This window comes from Dromiciops gliroides, chromosome X (assembly GCF_019393635.1).
Source record: "Dromiciops gliroides isolate mDroGli1 chromosome X, mDroGli1.pri, whole genome shotgun sequence".
In the NCBI taxonomy this organism is placed as follows: Eukaryota; Metazoa; Chordata; class Mammalia; order Microbiotheria; family Microbiotheriidae; genus Dromiciops; species Dromiciops gliroides.
The window spans coordinates 47,016,365-47,033,718 of NC_057867.1; the positions used below are offsets into that span (position 1 = coordinate 47,016,365).

At 42.9% G+C, this 17,354-nt stretch overlaps 2 protein-coding genes across 2 annotated transcripts; both read left to right on the plus strand.

Annotated features, from left to right (window-relative positions):
* Window positions 1–958: 958 nt before the first annotated feature.
* On the plus strand, window positions 959–1,885 carry LOC122733355 (olfactory receptor 13H1-like). The gene has a single exon (XM_043973670.1). It carries the CDS (start codon window positions 959–961, stop codon window positions 1,883–1,885), a length of 927 nt encoding a protein of 308 aa, XP_043829605.1.
* Window positions 1,886–15,478: 13,593 nt separating this feature from the next.
* On the plus strand, window positions 15,479–16,417 carry LOC122733944 (olfactory receptor 13H1-like). Its single transcript, XM_043974643.1, has one exon. It carries the CDS (start codon window positions 15,479–15,481, stop codon window positions 16,415–16,417), a length of 939 nt encoding a protein of 312 aa, XP_043830578.1.
* Window positions 16,418–17,354: the final 937 nt, after the last annotated feature.

Here is a 17,354-nt window from a genome sequence, read left to right on the forward strand (position 1 = left end):
TGGTGGGGCGGACAGCTAGGTGGCACAGTGGATAGAGCACTGGCCCTGGAGTCAGGAGGACCTGCCTCAGACACTTAACACATACTAGCTGTGTGACCCTGGGCAAGTCACTTAACCCCCAATTGCCTCACCAAAAACAAAAGAAAGAAAGAAAAGAAAATGACAGGCTGGTTGAGGGCTAATTAAGTTTATCTGCATGTATGAATGGGAAAAAAGCAACATAAAGTGACCTAGAATCAGAGCCAGCAAGAAGATAACCTTGGCTAGCTTTCCCCCTTTCTTCCCTCTCTCCTCTCTCCTTTTCAAAAAATCCAGCCTAAGAATCACTTCCAGGACTGGGAGAGCTTTTTTCTTAACAATTGTCAGTGGATTAGGGGCCTTTCTAATCATTTCCTTGGGGTTAAGGGGCAAATGTCCAACTCAATTTTTGTTTCCACTAGATTTCCATTTCCTGTCTGTCCCAAAGGGCTGAGGTCAAAACACGCTGACCTCCTCCCTGCACTGTGTTTATTTATTCTCATGGAACCTAGAACACAGAATTTCAGAGTCCACTGCACTCATTTTAGACAAGAGGAAGCTGAGGGCCCCAAAGAGGAAGCACCTCATTCCAAGTCACATGGCGGCTGTTATGAGGCCCAGAAAGAATCAGAGTGCAAACTCAAACCCGAGGCCCCGGGCTTTCCACTACACTGTCAGCTACAATCTCCTCATTTTATAGATGAGGAAACTTTGGGCCCACTGGATTGGAGTCAACCTGGGGTTGATTCTGGGTTCTCCTGCTCACTAATCATATGACTAGTACATAGTACCCATATTCCCTCTCTGAGAATCACTCTCCTCTTCCATGAAATGGGTTCTAATATTTTATGATTCTAGGGTCCTATAAAGTGCTTCCTGTGCCCCCCCTTTATCCTTGCAGGTCACACTTGATATACAGAGGACCCGGGTAATAAGTAAGATGGAAGCCAATGATACCTACATGGTACTTGAGTTCCTCATCATTGGGATCTCGAATTTTCCTGAGTGGCGAGTTACCTTCTTTACACTGCTGCTGCTTACCTACCTGACCACACTCCTGGGGAACAGCCTCATCATCGTCCTCATTCACCTAGACTCCCGTCTCCATACCCCCATGTATTTCTTCCTTGGTAACTTGTCTTTTCTTGACCTCTGCTATGCTACAGCCTCAATGCCCCAAGCCTTGGTGCATTGCTTCTCTACTTACCCCCTCCTCCCTTATCCACGCTGCTTTGCCCAAATGAGCGTCTCCCTCTTTCTGGCCACATCCGAATGCTTGTTGCTTGCTGTCATGGCCTATGATCGCATGGTGGCCATCGGTGATCCCCTGCGGTACACAGTGGTCATGAGCAGACCAGTGTGTGTCTGGCTGGCCACTTTCTCATGGGGGGCATCCCTTGCGATTGCCATCATGCTCATCTCTTCCCTGCGACTCCATTTCTGTGGTGCCAATGTCCTCAACCACTTTGTCTGTGAAATCATTTCCCTGATCAAGTTGGCTTGCTCTAACACACGCCTCAATGAGCTAATGATCTTGGCCACCAGTTTTTTTACCCTGCTCCTGCCCTTTCTCTTCATCCTCCTCTCCTATGCTCGCATTGCTGTGGCCATCTTGAGGATCCATTCAGCCCAGGGCCGCCTCAAGGCCGTCTCCACCTGTGGCTCCCACCTGGCTGTGGTGACCATCTTCTATGGGGCAGCCATTTCCATGTATATGAAGCCTCAGTCCAAATCCTCTCCCAACCAAGATAAGTTCATTTCAGTGTTTTATGGTGCCTTGACACCCATGCTGAACCCTCTCATATACAGCCTGAGAAATAAAGATGTGAAAGGGGCAATAAAGAAAGTGATGGGCAAAAAGGCATAGCTCCTATGAGTAGGTTCAGAACTGTGCCCCAAAAGTTAGCAAACTATGCCTACTTTTTAACTCAGCAATACCACTACCAGCCTTATACCCCAAAGAGATCAAAGAAAGAGGAAAAAGACCCATGTGTATAAAAATACTTGTAGCAGCTCTTTTCACAGTAACAAGAAAACCCCTAGAAACTAAGGGGGTTCCCACCTGTTGGGGAATGGGTAAACACATGTTGATATATGAATGTAATGGAGTGTTATTATACCATAAAAATGATTAAATGGACTATTTCTAAGGAAACTATTTGTAAAACCTTTAGGAAGTGATACAAAGTGAAATGAGTCAAATAAGAACAATTTATACAATGACTACAACATATCAAAGGAAAACAACTTTGAGAGACTTTAGAATTCTGATCAATGCCATGCTAAACCCCACTTCCAGAGGACCGAGGTGAAGCATTCTACTCACCCCTTGACAGAGAGGTGGCCTCAAGCTGGACAACGACACATAGATTTTTGGACATGGCCAATGAGGGGCTTTGCTTGACTATGTGTATTTGTTACGTTTTCTTTTTCCTTTCCTTTCCTTCCCTTCCTTCCTTCTTTCCTTTTTTGTTCCTCCTTTCTCTTTGTTTCTCTCTTCCTTCCTTCCCCCCCTCTCTCCCTCTCCCTCCCTCCCTTCCTTTTTCTATTGTTGTTCAATTGGAAGGATAGGGAATGGGGAGGAAGGAAAAATTTTAAATGTTTAAAGCACAGCTCCCTTATACTACCAATGTTTTGTAATAACATTGAGCACAATTCTAAGAAGCCATGGCATGGTGTCATGGTGTGGCTTTGGAATCAGAGGATCTTGATTCAAATCAAAAGTCTGATGCTTGTTATCTGTACAAACTTAGATGAATTGCTTCTCCTGGCCTTGGTTTCTTTCTCTATAAAATAAGCTTCTATTTATCTCAAAATCATGTATTCATTAATCTTGCATGTTAAAGATAATTTAATGGAGATAATAATTACCCATAGACAGAACAAGCAGATGTCTGCATAATGTCAGGGGACCAATGAGGAAACATTGATCCCAAATTATCTCACTCGTTCAATACTTAAAAGATCTAAAATTCTATAGGAGTTCTCTCTACCAGCTCAGATTGCAACCCCTCCATCCTTCAGTAAATGGTTTTCACGGGTTGATGTGGCTGAAAATATTCATGCCCTGATGATCAACCTTCTGTGTGTCAGGAACTAGGGACAATGTAGAGCTGAGAAGTGAAAGCGGGGTAAATTGTGTGTCTATCATTCTGTAGGAGCATTTAGGAGCATCACAAGGTAGCTCAAGTCTGGTTTGGGTCATTTGGTGACCAAAAACCTGGCCTGGAAAGTATTGAAGAAGGTATATTGGGAGAAAGTTTAATGATTGTGATTTTAGTGTGTTCTGCTCTGGGGTATGCTGGTGAACATTCAATAACCGGCTCTTTAGGGAAAATATATACAAATGACACACTTTTAGGTTTAATCCATATTATTAACATTCTCCATCATTTTCTTAAGCTTAGACAATCAACAAAATACTCAATCAAGTCCTGATTTGTAGTCCTTATTGATTTCCAAGCTATAAATGCTCATACTGAAAATGTAACAATAGGCTTTTGTGAGGGGGTGTGATCTAACTCCAGTACAGCCCTGGTTTTGCTCATGCATTGGAAGAAGATTAGAGAATTAGGCAGCTAGGTGATGCAATAGACACTGGGCCTGAAGGTTAGGAAGACCTCAATTCAAATTTATTTTCAGATACAAGTTGTGTGACCCTGGGCAAGTCACTTCACCTGCCTCAGTTTCTTCATTTATAAAATGGGATAAACTCTACCTTACAGGGTTGTGAGGATCAAATGACGCAACATATGTAAAGTACTTTTGTAAACCTGAAAGCTCTAAATAAATGTCAACTATTTTGAAAGTATGGTGTTTAGGGGGAGTAAATTCACAGTGAGAGTGGTTTCAGTGGTTCTACGTGGAACTGATAAGACTCTATGCATACTAAAGTAGATGCAGAGTTTGGGATCTCAAGTAATATGTTGAGACTCTTCTTGAGACCAGAAAGCAAGAATAGAGATTATACAGGGAAGAATGACACCATTGCCTTCCAAGTTTGATGTTTGGTAAGGTTTGATTACCACTAGGACAAGAGAGCAAAGAGTAAAGTAGCAGATACTGTGGCTCAGCTCACAGTCAAGCTAGGTGCTGGATTGGGAGAGAACTGAGGAGTAAAAGGATTGGAGGAAGAGGATGAGGATGAAGAACAGGGCAATGGGAGTCATAAGACACCAGTTCCCTTCTATTCAGTGTCTACTGAATTATGAGTAAATGATGGTAAAAGTCTATAGGATCAAATTCTGTCCACCACAGAGTGGTCAAATCCCAGGCTTCTGGTATCTTCCTGGTTTTCATTTCAGGAAGGGAAGGCTCTGTGGTAGGAGGAGGACACTAGTGACCTAGGGCATGGGATGTTGTGACATGCAAGCCACAATAAATGCTGATTGACTACCTGATTTGTGACACAGACTGGCCATCTCCTGTTCTGATTACATATTTCCTTTTATTCCACTTCTCACACCAAATGAATTGCCAGCAAGATGCTACTCTCTGCTAGCACAGCTTCAGAGAACCCCATGGTCATCTCTACAGCATTATAGGGGGCTTTGAGGAGAAAAGTCCATCTTTCCAATCAATGATTCTTTTCTGGTAGAACACAGGAGAACCATAAATACTGTTGGGGAGAGTTGGCCAAGCGTGTCTTGATACGACATAAGCTCCTCTAAGTACCTCCCACCACACTTGGCTGGGTAGAAAAGGGAGCTAGGTTGGATCAATTCAACAACCTCATCCATGTTACAACACTGGAATCAGTCTACCTAAACCAAAGCAAAGTGGCAAAGAGCTCACTACCAGGCCCATTTGATCCACATAGATACGTAGGATATTAGAACTAATGAAACAGAGGATTGGGGGAGGAAGATGCAGGGAAACTCGTTAAGAAGCTGTTACAATAGTCCAAGAAAGAGGTAAGGCATGGGGAGGTGATGGAGAGGAAGGAACAGATGCAAAAGACATTTTGAAGAAAGACTCAAAAGGACTTGAATATTGGCAGGGGGAGAGGGAAGAGTCGGAGCTGACTCCTCCATTTCTATCTAGCTTGAGTGACTGATACAATTGTGGTTAAAGGAACTTGCTGATATCCTTTGAGGGATTCATGATATTCAATGTGAGCACTGCCTCAATGGATACAGATAAGAGCCCCTCCATGCCTTTTCATCCTATGTGATCCTTATCCATGTCCTCCCATAAATCCTTTAAAGAGGATCCACCCCACACAAATTAGAGGGCTTCTTCTCATTCTTTTTTAAAATTTTAAAATTTTTTTATTTTATTATTTTCCAGTTACAGATTACATATAAGGATAGTTTTCAACATTTGTTTACACTGGATTTTTAGTTCCAAATTTTTCTTTTCTCCCCGCCTTCCTTCCCTCCTCCCCAAGACAGAAAGCAGTCTGATACAAGTTATATATGTACAGTCACATCAAACATATTTCTACATTAGTCATCTTGTAAAAGAAGAATCAGAGCACAAAGGAAAAACCTCAAACAAGAAGGGAAAAAAGTTTAAAAGTAGAAACAGTATGATTCAATCTGCATTCATAATTCACAGTTCTTTTTTGTAGATGTTGAGAATATTTTCTATCATGAGTTCTTTGAAACTGTTTTGGATTGTTGTACTGCTGAGAAGAGCCAAGTATATCCCCATTGTTCATCACACAATGTTGCTGTTACTGTGTACAATGTTCTCCTGGTTCTGCTCCTCTCAGCATCAGTTCATATAAGTCCTTCCAGGTTTCTCTGAACTCCTCCTGCTCATCGTTTCTTACAGCACAATAGTATTCCATTACATTCATATACCACAATTTGTTTAGCCATTCCCCTATTGATGGGCATTCCCTCGATTTCCAATTCTTTGCCACCACAAAGAGAGCAGCTATAAATATTTTTGTACATGTGGGCCCTTTTCCCTTTTCTATGGTATCTTTGGGATACAGACCTAACAGTGGTACCTCTGGGTCAAAGGGTATGAACAGTCCCATAGCCCTTTGGGCATAGTCCCAAATTGGCTTCTTCTCATTCTTTCAGCATTTCATAGGGAACTAGTGCTCTACTTAGTCTAGCCATCCTTCATCCTTTGTTCTCGCTGCATGACTAATCCACCTCCTTTTCTTATCACAGATGTCCCTAACAATCCCATGGGTCTTTTTTCCCTACTCTTTTCTTTTTCTTTTTCCTTTTGCTTAGTAAAGGCATTTATTTAAATGGTATAGAAAAAACAGTAGTTACAACGCATTTTTCAATAAAACAAAAAGAACCCTATATCCCTGGTGCCACATAGAGTAAGAAGAAGAATGGGGACAAATTTATAGTAGAGGGGAAGTGATGGACATGTGTAAGGAACACAAGTAGCCAAAATAACTTGTGACTATAGAACTCTAGGGTCTTGATGTCTTTTCTTTCTCCATAGAGTCCTCATGACCAACTTTTCTCATAAAAGTCAGTGGAAGCAATACACCACACTCACCATATATCTCTCCATTGCCATTTGGGTAACCTGCGATTCTTATTCCCCCCAAACGATAATGTTTCATGATTTGTGGCCATATGACATTATTGGGAGAATATCAATGTTTAAGAGGGGGGATTTTAAAGCAGGGGGCACTTCAGATTCAATGAAAGCATTATTAGTTAATGTTTCCCAAAATAAGATCGACTATTGCCCACTCTCTTTGTCCTTTTTGTTTCTGGACCCAGCACATTGTCTATCTACAGGACATGGCCAAAGCAAACGGACTGATTAATTAACTCAATGGGATGCTCAACTGCAATAGGACATAGGCAATAAGCAGTCTTCATTCCCTTTCTTTTTTGTGTGTGAATAGCTAGGCCAATCTCTTCTGAATAGCTGCTGAGGAGGCCATGTAGTTTTCTGACCATCCAGTGCTAAAAAGAGACATCTAATTGAAGAACATTTGTTAAATACCTAGTCCATGTAGAACACTGGGGATGCAAAGACAAAAGTGAACCCATCCCTGCCCTCCAGGTGCTTACATTCCACTGAGAGACTAAAACACCTATGCAGGTAAATAAATACAAAGTATACAAAGCTGCAAAGTAATTTCAAGTGGGGAAGAGTACCTGGGGGTGGGAGAAGCCCTCCTGTAGGAGGTGACACCTGATGTGAGCTTTGAAAGAAACTCTCAGATGGAGAGATGAGGAGGGAGGGCACTCTAACCATGGGGTAAGTAGGTAGGAAGATGGGACATGAAATGGAGTATATGGGAATTAGTATCTTGAATGGAACAGAGAGTATTTGAAGTAGAATAATATGAAATTAGACTGGTGTGGCTCTTCCCACTAAACCACATTGCCTGCTCCCCTGAGGAATGCCCCATCCCGTGCTGGACTTTTTCATTGCTGACAAGTTCTGTGATCATTCCCCTAAAAGAGTCCTGAAATAAGACATAATTTTGTGATATTTCTTGGAATGGCTTAGAAAAAAAGATTTCCTTTCCTTAATAAAGATCCAGCCCTGAATATTGTCAGTACAGTCACAGGACTTAAATGGCCCCTCTGGGATGTGGTCCCTGAAGTCTCCATGATGCAGTGATTTCTCCAGAATCAGAAGTAACAAGCTCAGGAAACTTCAGAGAATACTTAAGAGGCTCCATGGCTTCTTGGCATCTTTGGATTACTTGCTGTTTGGTTCAAGGGAATGGAGGGGTCCTGAAGACTTCGAGGAGGCAAGCCCTTCCCCATCTCTCAGCTCAGTGTAGCCTGTCAGAAGCCCAGAAGCCCTGTCAGGAAGAGGGGGCATTCAAAGATAACAAGAGCTGGAAGAAACTTTAGAGTTCTCCGAATCTGCCCTCCCCATTTTATCACTTAAGAAGCCAAAGCCCAAAATGGAGATATGGGAATGTAGCATGATAGCATGTTAGAGCTTGAAAGGGCCTTACAACCCATTCAGGCATAGAATCCTAGAGCTAAAGCCAAAAAGACTTTAGTAAGATGCCGTCAAGTCCAACTCCCTCATTTTACACATGAGGAAACTGATTTGTCCAGGATCACCTGGTTTGGAAGTGTCTGAACTTAAATCTTCCTGACTCTAGGTCCAGAGTTCTAGCCACTGCACCATACTGCCTCTCATGATAGTCTGACTCATTCATTTTACAGATGGAAAAACTGAGACGTCTAGAGGGGGAGTCACTTGACCAACTAACCAAATTATTCAGATCCTGTTGACACTTAGAACAAATCAACAGGGATGTGTAGAAGCAGACCAGCTGAACAAGCTCATCTCTTTGGCGTCCCTTGCTTCCTTTCATTCCTCCTTGGAAATTACCAACTCCTACAGGAGCAGGTGATCATGGGAACCACAGATGACTGTGTCTCTGAAACCAACCTGGGGCAAGGTGGGGGGTGTGGGGGTGGTCCTGATAAATGGTATTATTCCCTGCTTTTTGAAGGCATTGTCCATGTGTTCTAAATAAGCAATGCACCCCTACACACACAGAACGGGGCATGGTGGAAAGATTGCTGGTCTCAGAGCCAGAACAGAAAAGGTGGGTTCTAGTCCAAGGCCTGCTATTTACTAGCTACATCATCCTGAGTAGATATCTGGGGCTCCATTTCTCCATCCATATAATACAGATAATGATACTCGTACCACCTTCCCCATCAGGTAACCATGAGGAAACTGTTGTGTGAACTTCAAGACAAATGCTAGAGAAATCAGAGTTGTTATTATCTTTTGAGGCTTTGATATTATGTCTTTGGAGTTATTATTTCAATTGAGGTTTAATGGGTAGGCTGTGGGACTTAGAAGGATTGTCATTTACCAACTGTGTGACCTTAACAGATTCCCTTATCTCTCTGAGCCTCAGTTTACTCATCTAGAAAATGTGTTTGACAAAACAAGTCTTTATAGGCTTGTTGCAAGGAAAGGTCTGTGTACAATGGGAAATGATAAAGAAATAGGCGCTCCTTCTTATTTTGAAAAGTGAATTTTAAAAGGGTCCAGGAACGTCCAATTATTTAAAGTGACACATCCCCCCTCCTTTCAACCTTTGCTTTGGAACCTGGGAGTAGGACTATTTGGCCAGGCCCTGCTGACCACAGACTGCACTGGATCTGCCTTTAGGAGAAAGGGAAACAAAGCTGCCATTCATGGACCCAATTTGCCCAGAGATCATGTCCTTCTGGTGAGTTGTTTGATGCCTGAACATAGTATCTCAGGTCTCTTCTCATCCTGAGCACCACTTAGAACTGCAGCCTGGCAGGGGGGAACAGGGCTTTGCTCCATGGGGGCCAACTTCTGGGAAGAGGGGCGCGTCCTTTGTGTGGTATAATGAACTTAGAGTCAAAAGATCTGGTTACCAATCCTTGTTCTGACATTTACAACTGCGTAACCTTTGACAAATCACTTTATGGGAGCAAGGCTTTCCTGTGATTGATTCTCTATCCCGCTACCCACAAAAACTGTTCCAAAGCATTCTCTCCTCTCCTCAGACCTCTGACATTAACCCCTCCCTTCACCCTCTAAGCTTCCTCATCTCACATTTTACCTAGAAAATAGAGGCCCTCTTTCCTTTCTCTTCATCTTAGAACCCCTTGGCATCATCCTCCATTCTCTCTTCCTTCTTGTCAGCCAAATGAGATGGCTCTTCTCCTCGCCAAGGCCATCCCTTCTTCTACCTGTGCTATTGATTCATGTCCCCTCCCATCTTCTCCACAAATTACCCCTAAATGATTCAGCCTTTCTTTCTAATCTGAAATCTCTCTTCATCTACCAGTCCCTTCCCTGCTGCCTACAAACATGCCCAAGTCTTCCCTATCCAGGCACCCCTGGAGATATTATCCCATAGCTCTCCTCTCTCATCCAAACTCCTATAAAAATCATCTATACTCACTGCCACCATCTTCTCCACTTTCACTCACTTCTCCACACTTTGCAATCTTGCTCCTGTCATTATCATTCAACTGAAAGTACTGTTTCCAAAAATATCAATGATCTTTAACTGTCAAATCTGATTGCGTTTTCTCAGTCTTTTTGACCTTATAGATCACCCTATCTTCCCGTATACTTTCTCCACTCTGGGTTTTCACGATACTGCTCCCTCTTGCTTCTCTACCTACTGATCTGACCACTGTTTCTCAGTTTCCTCTACTTACTTATTGTTCATAGTGTTCCCCTTAACTGTGGCTCTCCCCCAATCCAAGATCTAGTCCTGAATACAAACTGGCTATCCAATAGATATCTCAGACTCAGCATGTCCAAAACAAAACCCATTCTATTTCCCCTCATGGTCACTCCTCTTCCATGTTTCCCCATTTCTTTAAAGGCACTGCCATATTTTCAGTCTTTCGGGTTCCCCACCTCAATTTTGACTTCTACTCCTCACTCTCTCATGGTATATATCCAGTTCATTGCCCTATTTTTGTTTCTGTGTCCACAAAATCTATCACATCCATCCCTCTCTTACTACTCAAAGAGAGGCAACACTCTTGTTCAAGCCCTCCTCCTCTTTTAACCAAATGATTGAGATATCCTCCTAATTGGTCTCCTCTATCTCCAGTTTCCCTTCTCCAATCCATCCTGCATTAAGCAGTCAACCCTTTGACTTCAGCACAAGTCTGATCATGTTATTTCTCAACTTGATCATCTCCAGTGTTCCCTTCCTGTTTCTCTGTTTATATTTTAAAGTCTTCCACAAAATGGCCCCAACTTCCCCTTCCAGCCTCACTGTACATCCCCTCCTATACTCTATGGCCCAGCCAGACTGGACTTCCTGCTGTTTCTCACACACGACCTCCATCTTCTATCTCTATGCCTTTGTATCAGCTGTTCTCCATGCATGGAATCCACTCTCTCTTCAGTTCTGCTCCTATAGAATTCCTTGCTTCCATCAAGACTCAGTCCAGGGGCAGCTAGGTGGTGCAGTGGATAGAGTACCGGCCCTGGATTCAGGAGGACCTGAGTTCAAATCCGGCCTCAGACACTTAACACTTACTAGCTATGTGACCCCGGGAAAGTCACTTAACCCCAATTGCCTCACCAAAAAAAAAAAGACAGTCCAAATACTACCTTTTAAATGGAATCTCTTCTGATCTTTCAACTGCTAGTGTCCTTCCTCGCTGATTTTCTTTTCATTTGTTTTTATTTACTTTGTATTTGTTTGTATTTCAATTCTGTATTTGCTTTGTGTTGATTCTATTTTTGCTTACACATGTGCATATTGTTTCTTCTTATAAAATGTAAATTCCCTTAGGACAGTGAATATTTCCTTATTTTTCTCTTTGTATCACCAGCACCTTGCATAGTGTCATAGTAGATGCTCAGTAAATGCTTACTGAATATTTGGTCGATGCTGCCCTGAGCCTCATCCTTGCCTACTTTCATGCTTTCCTTGTTAACAACCATGTGAAGCAGGCAGAGCAAATATCACCATTCCCAGTTTACAGATGAGGCTGCTGACTCTCAGAAGTCAGTTTCAGTGACTTACCCAAGATAATAGAGCTCAGAAGTACTAGAGTCAGAGCTTGAACTGAGGTCCTACTAAGCAGAAGTGCAGGGATCTTTCCATTACACCCTGCTAGGGTGGGGTGAGGAGGAAGAAATACAAGATCCAGGGGTCCCTGCTTTCACAGCAGACCCACTCTTATAGCCCCACTCTGAGGACCATTTCTCTCACTGGCACCCTTTGATTTTGTTTTTTGATTCAAGTAGACTTTAATGTCTGGCCAGTCTTGGATTCTGGATCAAGACTCACTTTATCCAAGGAGCCTTACCTGACTAAGCCTACCCACCTCTGATCACTCCCAAACTCCATCTTCTTTCAGCACAAGCATAGGCTATAGAGAGAAAAGAATATAGATTTGTTAAGGATCTTAGTGTCAGGACCATGGCCAGCACTTGTAGTTAAGCCAAGAGTAGCTGGCTACTTTAGCAATTGAAGCCATGAATCGAAGTAAAAACTGGATTTGCACTGCCCTCCTGGGGTGGTGGTGGTCATGAGAGAGCAGAATCCAGATATTCAAAGAGAGGAAAAATCCTAGGGTCATAGCACCAGAGCCAATAGGGACCTCTATTTAGTCAAATCCCCCCACTTTATAAATGAGGAAACTGAGATCCAATTTAAGTTACTTGCCCAAGGCATCAGGGGCAGGATTTGAACCCATATTCTAAAGCCAATGTCATCGCCAAAGCCAATGTCATTTCCCCTGTAGCATGCTGCCACAAAGATCAGTAGATTTACTTAGACTGGCCCAAATTTGTGTCTTTGAATGGTCTTTGGTGTTCACAGAGTGAACGTCAAACAAAAGTTAGTTTCTGAGGTATGCCACTGTAGGGTGTCACAGCATTGTCTGGAGTTCCTAAGAAATGGCTTCCCTAACAAAGGTACAAATCAGGGAGAGAATTGTCCCCTGGTATCTATAATAGCACTTAGTACTATTGCCTTGCAATGGGTCAGTGTTCTGGAAAGGACTGAATCTATGATGAAAAGGCCTCTGAGAGACAACTTCAGCACCATTTCTGACATTGGTGTTCATTCTTTGGGTCATCCTACTCCCAGATGGAGTCTACTCCATCCTAAAGAGGAGTTTGAGAGCCCATACATAATACTCAGAGACCTTCTAGCACAGATTCCCTCATTTTACAGGTGAAGAAAGTGAGACACAAAGAGGGGAAATGAATTTCCCAGTTGCATAGCTCGTTGGTGGCAGAATTGGGATCACACTCAAGTGTCCTGATTCCCAGTCCTGATCTTTCCAGATCCTTGTGCTGCCACCCTGAGTTAAAGGATTACACCCTTAGAATGGAAGAACAGAGCTGGAAGGAACCTCAGAACTCATCTATTCCAACTAATTTCTTTTTACAGATGAGGAAATTGAGGCCTATAGAGAGCAAGTGTGTGTCATTTTCCAGTTGTCATTTTGTTGTGTTGTATGTATATATCTCCAAGTAGAATTATACAGGTCAACAGAGGAGATGATGTTATGCATACCTTTTCCCTGTAGCACCCAGTATAGTGCTGAGGACTGACTGTCGTGCTCAGTAGATAAATGCTCATTGAACTTGAGCTCATTCTCCATTCTGAACATGCCCATGCTCTCCACAGAAACTTTCAATGGCTCCCTATTGCCTACTGAATAAAGCATAAACTCTTTCACCTGGCATTCAAGGCCCTCCACAATCTGGCTCCAACCTTCCTTTCCAGCCCTCATATGACTCCCCGTCACATGATCTATGTTCTATTCAGCAATTCAATTCAACAAGTATTTGTTAAGCACCTACTATTTGCAAGGCACTGTACTTGATGCTAGGGATACCAAAGTGAATAATGACAATAACAACAACAACAACAATAATAATATTTAGATTACAGAGTACTTTACATATATTATCTCATTTGATCAAAGGAATTACAGTTAAGTAAGGAGTGATGGAACTGAAGCAGGGAATGGGAAAAATTACCAAAGCACTATGGCTTAGACTGAGCTAAACTGAGCAAATCTGTCTATTTTCCCTTTTGTCCATCCTACTCTCAACTGGAAGTAATTTCTCTTTCCTCACACTTCTTTTTTATTTATTTATTTATTTTTGGTGAGGCGATTGGAGTTAAGTGACTTGCTCAGGGTCACACAGCTAGTAAGTGTCAAGTGTCTGAGGCCGGATTTGAACTCAGGTCCTCCTGACTCCAGGGCCAGTGCTCTATCTACTGCGCCACCTAACTGCTCCCTTCCTCACACTTCTCATGGCACTTTGCAAGTCTATTTTCTATTCTTTGCGTTTGTGTCATCCCTGCCTTTCCCCCAATTAGACTGGAAACTCCTTGAGGGAAAGGGCTATATCATATTTATCATTGTATCCTCAATATTTAGTCAGGGCCCTGTACACAGTAGAATTAGAGACTGAATCTATAATTTCATTGGCATAAGGAACTCCCAGGTAATGAATCTCTCTGTACTAATGAAAGTGAGTACTTTCTCTGCAATATGCCCTCTTAAATCACCTGAATCAATGAAGGATCAAGTGACTTGCCTGGTTCTACACAGCTAGTATGTGTTGGAGGCAAGACTTGGACTTGAGTTTTCCTGATTCTATCCATTACACCATGCTACTTTTCTACTCAAGACCAAAAAATTAAACAGCCAAACCCAACAAGAAATAACTCCAACTAGGTGACTCAGTGGATAGAGTGCCAGGCTTGGAGTCAGCAAGACTCATCTTCATGAATTCAGATCTGGCCTTAGACACTTACTAAACTGTGTGACCCTGGGTAAGTCACTTAATCCTGTTTGCCTCGGTTTCCTCATCTGTAAAATAAGCTGAAGAAAGAAATGGCAAACCACTCTTTGACAAGAAAATCCCAATTGGTGTCACCAAGAGTCAGACATGACAGGAAGATGACTGAACGACAACAACAAAATACCTAGAAACATTATTAATTACCTATGAGACAGTTCAAAAACCATCTGCAGCAACAGTCTATGTGACAAAAGGAGCAGTTGGTACCACTATCACTGGTGGCCTTGACTTGGAGTCCAGGGGGGACCAAAGTAGCTGCCAAGGCAGCACCTTCCCTGGACATAGAGCTGTTTAAAGGGGGGGTTTCTGCTATACCTGGCAATATTAGAAAAACTGGATCTTCAGTGGTAAATGCAACATGAAAAAAGACTGAGAGATATGAAGGTGACATACTTAATCTCTCCAGTGTTTTGTGGGTAATGGCATCAAATATCTAGGATGTGGTATAGTAGGTGTTTAATAAATGCTAGTTAAATTGAACATGTTCAGAGGGGGTGGCCTAAATTGTGAGGGGGCTCAGGATCAAGGAACAGGGATGTTTGTCTTAGAAAGAGGAGGCTTATTAGGGTGACTTGATCTCTGTGTTCAAATATTTAAAGGCTTTTCATATAGAAGAGAGATTAGAATTCTTTGGCTCGGCTCCAAAAGGTAGAACTAGAACAGACAGGGAAGCTATATAGAGGAAGATTTTTGGCTCAGTTTAAGAGAGAATTTCTGAAAAAGCAGAGCTGCTCATAAATGCTTCATGAGGTAGTAAGTCCCCCACCACTGGTGGTCTTTAAATAAAGAGACATTTGATAAGTACCTGTCAGGGATCTTATAAAGGGAATGAATGTTTCAGGTAAGGGGGAGACCCCCTGAGGTTCCTTAACATCCTGAGATTCTAAGATTTGCTGAATTAAATTTTAAAATCACGTAACCTGACCTAGAACACCCTTTCCAACATCCCCAAGAAGTGGTCATCCAGCGTCCAAGGAGGGGAATCCCTCAAGATAGCCTGTTGTATTTTGGGGTGGCTCTGGGTGTTAGGAGGATTTTCTTGACATGGAATGGAAGCCTGTCTCTCTGCAGCTTACCCCACCCCTATTGTTGCTCTCTGGGGCCAAGTACAATAAGTCTAGTTCCTCTTTCATGTGACAGCCCCTCAACTCCTTGAAAGGCAGTGATCAAATTGGTTCTTTTTCTCCCCTTATAGAACACAATGGAGAGCCTGACCAGTTTGAACACCACAGAAGTGACAGAATTCATTCTGGTGGGTCTGTCTAATCACCCCAAAGCCCAAACTGCCTTCTTCTGTGCCCTAGTCATGATCTACTCAGTGACACTGGTGGGTAACGGTATCATCATTTTTGTAGTCAGAATTGATGGGCAGCTGCATACACCCATGTATTTTTTCCTCAGCAACTTGTCCTTCCTTGATATCTGCTACTCTACCAGTTCTGTGCCTCACCTGCTCTCCAATGGCTTTAGAGACTTCCCGACCATTTCCTATACCAGCTGCTATGCCCAGATGACCATCTCCCTCTTCCTTGGGATGACAGAGTGTTTCCTCCTTGCCGTCATGGCCTATGACCGATTAGTCGCCATTGCCAATCCATTGCGCTATACCCTCATCATGAACAATCGAGTCTGTCTGCAGATGGCCATAGGCACCTGGTTCAGTGCCTTCTTCTTAGCTGTAATGCCAATCATTGCTATCCCAGCTCGTTACTGTGGGCACAATGTCATCAACCATTTCACCTGTGAGATTCAGGCCCTGCTGAAGCTTGTCTGCTCAGACACCCCCATGAATCTAATCCTGGGTCTAGTCATCAGCGTGTGCACATTGCCACTACCCTTCAGCTTCATCCTCATCTCCTACATCCGCATTGTCATAGCAGTGCTCAGGATCCGCTCCATGGAGGCCAGGCTCAAAGCCTTCTCCACCTGTAGCTCCCACTTGACCGTGGTGACCATCTTTTTTGGGACAGCCATCTATATGTATGTGAAACCCCAGTCAAAAGAATCCCAGGATCAGGACAAAATCATCTCTGTGTTTTATGGAGTCGTGACCCCTATGCTGAACCCCCTCATTTATACCCTGAGGAACAAAGATGTTAAAGGTGCCTTGAGAAAGATTACTAAGAGGAAAGGGTCCTGAACTAACCTTTCCCACAGAAGATTGTCCGGTTGATGGCCTGACCTTTACCTGTGACAAAGACAAATTGACGTGTCAGGATTATTAAACGTGGTTTTGGCAAACCTGACATAGTAAAAAGAGCCCTGATGTGAGCCAAGAGCCCCAGATTCTTGTACTGGCTCTACTACTAACTCACTATATGAAATTGGGCCTCAGTGGACTCATCTGCAAAATGGAATGGTTGCATTAGATGTTCTCTGTATTACCTGAGTTTCTGGCTCAGACAAATAAGAAGAAAAGTCTAATCATGAAAGACAAGGCTGAAATTCTGGCAAAGGAGAGCAGTGAGAGATAACAACAGGAAATCTACCAGGAGAAGCTAAGAAAGGTCTCTAAGACCAGATTGAGCAAGAAGAAAAGGACACTGGCCTCCATCTTCTGAGAGCCAAAGAAATGTGGAAGTAGAGTGACATGGGAGGACTTGGCCAGAAGAGACTGGATAGGAAGCATTGACTACAAAGCTCCATTGAAGAAGGGTGCAGTGGGAGCTCCAAACATTGTGTGCTGTGTTACTGGGACTATATCAGTTCCCAGAGAAGGGTTGCTCACTGGTAGGTATTATTGTTTTCTGTGGACTCTGATTTGAGTTCTAATTGTTTCCCTTGACCTGTAAATGGACCCATGCTTTTAGCCTTGTGAACCTATGTGCTTGTTAAGGAAGTTAATTAATGACTGGACTCTGATCAGAAAAATATTGAATACTGAAGTTTCTAGTCATCTGGCTGGCTGAAGGCAATGAGCCAGAAAATTAAGTCCCCCAAAGTGGACCAGGCAATCTACCTGACCAGAACTGTATGAGGCACTATAAATGGGAACAAAAGACAAAAAAATACCCTGCCCTTGAAGCATTTAAGAAGACCAGACAAACTTATGAGAAATCATTTGGTATCTCAAGTGA